Source organism: Passer montanus, unplaced genomic scaffold (genome assembly GCF_014805655.1).
Source record: "Passer montanus isolate IOZ18808 unplaced genomic scaffold, ASM1480565v1 scaffold195, whole genome shotgun sequence".
NCBI lineage: Eukaryota > Metazoa > Chordata > Aves > Passeriformes > Passeridae > Passer > Passer montanus.
The window spans coordinates 98,954-101,750 of NW_024366536.1; the positions used below are offsets into that span (position 1 = coordinate 98,954).

The 2,797-nt window shown below is 70.1% G+C and overlaps 2 protein-coding genes across 2 annotated transcripts in view; one reads left to right on the forward strand and one right to left on the reverse strand.

Annotated features, from left to right (window-relative positions):
- Positions 1-146: 146 nt before the first annotated feature.
- CLP1 (cleavage factor polyribonucleotide kinase subunit 1) lies at positions 147-2,296 on the reverse strand. Its single transcript, XM_039706617.1, is given in 4 exon segments — positions 147-946; positions 1,499-2,185; positions 2,187-2,260; positions 2,263-2,296. Coding segments are annotated over 4 exon segments (1,452 nt in total). The 5' UTR covers positions 2,282-2,296; the 3' UTR covers positions 147-274.
- Positions 2,297-2,679: 383 nt separating this feature from the next.
- The window catches only part of YPEL4 (yippee like 4), a 1,628-nt gene continuing 1,510 nt past the window's right edge, over positions 2,680-2,797 (forward strand). Inside the window, exon 1 of the mRNA XM_039706608.1 lies at positions 2,680-2,689. Within this exon, the coding sequence (XP_039562542.1) occupies positions 2,680-2,689 (10 nt within the window). The remainder of the gene's footprint in view (positions 2,690-2,797) is intronic.

The following is a 2,797-nucleotide window of genomic DNA, read 5'->3' on the forward strand; positions in this document are numbered from 1 at the left end:
GGGCGCCAGCCGGGAGCGGGCACCGCGCACTCCGGGCGCGGGGGGGAGCCCCGGGACCGGCAATCCCCCCGGGACCCCCGGGGACCCCCACCCCGCCCTCAGCAAACGCTCACCAAGCGGCAAAGGCTTCCAGATTTAATAGCAAATTGTAGAAAATGTATAAAACCAAAGGGTGCGCTGCACCAGGGGGGATGAGGAGGGGGGACAAGGAGGGGGCACCGGGACGAGGACGAGGAGGAGGAGGAGGAGGGCACATTCACATCCCGCCCGCCCCCTACTTGAGGTCCATGAAGCGAATGTCCATGATGAGCAGGAAGTTCTTGGGGAGGGGCCGCGGGGCCGGGGACAGCACGGTGAAGACCTGGCGCTCCAGGTCGACGCCGGTGACCACGATGAAGCCGGCCACGCTGGTCTCGGAGATGTTGTCCTCGGGGCTGTCGGCCGTGCTGACGCTCAGCAGGTGGTGCACCATGTCCCGCCCCGGCGTCACCGGCACCAGCTTCAGCTGGTTGTCCTCCTGCGACATGCCCAGCGGCAGGCACGAGTCCGGGATGGTGGGCGCGCCCACCTTGTAGATCTTGACGTCGGAGAACTTGACGTCGAAGGCGTGCGGGTAGAAGCAGCCGCGGAAGCCGTAGAAGTACTCGCGGATGCGCTCGTCCCGGCACTCCCGGCGGAAGTCCTTGGAGCGCTCCACCACGCCGCCGGACTTGGGCAGCAGCACGGTGCGCACGAAGTGCGGCAGGTCCCGCTTGAGCTCGTTGTAGAGGCGCTCCTGGTCCAGCACCACCACCACGTCCACCTCGAAGGCGGAGGCGGCGTGCACCAGCGCCTGGTAGCCCGAGCTCTTGACCCAGCCGCAGGTGTTGATGACGCAGCCGCTCACCGAGGCGCGCCGGTTCACCTCGCAGCGCTGGTTGAAGACGTCGGCCAGGCACGACGTGATCTGTGGGGGCAGCGGGGTCACGCCGGGCACCCCGGCTCCCCCAGGATCCCCCAGGACCCTCCAGGCCAGCCAGGGAAAATCGTGGAATTGCAGAACGGTCTGGCTTGGGATTGGTGCTGAAGCAGCTTCCGCCAGCCCAGGGTGCTCCACGCCCCACCCAGCCCGGCCTGGGGCACTCCCAGGGATGGGGCAGCCCTGAAGGGCCCTGCCCTCCTCACAGTGGGAGAATTTCTTCCCAATCACCAGCCTAAACTCCTCTCACTGTGAACCCCTCCCGCCCCACCGCTCCTGATCCTGACTACAATCCCTCTCCTGTTTCCCCCTGCCCCTCAGCACGGAAAAGGCTGCTCCGAGCTCAGGGCACAAACCGAGCTGCCCCAGGCCGAGCTGCCCCACCTCTCCCAGCCCGCCTCCATCGGGGAGGTGCTCCAGCTCCCTTCACCAACCCCGTGTTCCCCCCTGGACTCCCTCCCCTCCCTGACTCGCCTTTGGGACGCCTCGCGCTGTCCCCACACGGCAGCCCGGGGAACACACGGAGCCCCCCGCGCTCACCTTGTTGTACAGCTTGATGTTGGTGCCGGGCGTGGTGGAGCCGAAGTGGTAGACGAGGGGGGCCTGCAGGGAGAAGCCCTCCTCCACGTCGGCCGGCCGCTCGATGTAGAGCGCGCCCATGGTGCCGGGGATGGACACCGAGCCCTGCCCCACGTCCAGCTCCACGAAGGTGGGCCGGCGGCCCAGGCGCACGGCGTAGTTGAGCAGCAGGCGGCACACGGTGGTCTTGCCCACGTCGGTGGGCCCCACCACCATGACGCGCGGCCCGCGCTCGTCCTCCCGCTCGGCCTGGCGCCGCATCTGCTCCAGCGCCGTGTGCGTGTTCAGGTACAGCAGCATCGGCGTGTCCCGCGACACGTAGGCCACCTCGGTGCGGCCGCTGAGCTGCACGGTGCAGCCGTGCCACGTGAACACGGCCACCTTGGCGCCCGCGTCGAACGTGAACTTCTTGTTGCGGGTGAGCTCGGTGCCGAACACCTCGGCCATGCCGGTCAGCAGCTCCAGCTGCACCGTCTGCCCCGCCTCCACCTCGAAGCGCAGCTCCGTCTCCCGCTCCAGCTCGAACTTGGCCACCTGCTTCTTCTCCTCGCCGCCGTCGTCCGCCATGACGGCGGCGCGGGGGTCCCGGGCCCGGTGTCCCCCGGGCGCCGCGGCCGCGACGGAAGTGACGTCAGAGCTGCGCGCCGGGAGCACGAGCGGCCCGGGTCACGTGGGGCGCCGGCGTCACGCGGGGAGGGGGCGTGTCCCGCCCCGTGCCGCGGCTCGTTTGCATCTCATTTGCATATCGCCCGCGGCCCCGCCTCTAGTTTGCATCTCATTGCAGTGGGACTCCCCCTCTCCCCGCCCGATCCCTCGGGATGAGTCCCGGGATCGTCGGCGTGACGTTCGCACGACTTTCACACGCGGTCCCGCCCCCCCGCCTGGTTCACCTGTCACAGGGGGGACACGGGGGACAGGGGGGACACGGAGGGACACGGGGGACAAGGCAGAACACGGGGACATGGCGGGACAAGAGAGCCATGGGGACACGGGGGGACAGGGGGGACACGGGACCGGGGTGCCGTGAGGGAGCGGGAGGCGTCCCGGTGGCGGCAGCGCATCCCCGGCGGCCGCGCTGACGTCGGAGGGCCGTGCGGTGACGTCACGGCGGCGGTGGCGGGCGGTGACGTCACGGCGGCGGGATGAGTCACGGTGCCGTGATGCGGCTCCCGGGCACGCAGGGCCCCCCCGCGCCCGCCCCGGCGACAGCGGCGACAGCGGCAGCGGGGACAGCGGCGCGCGGCCCCGGCTCCCGCCCGG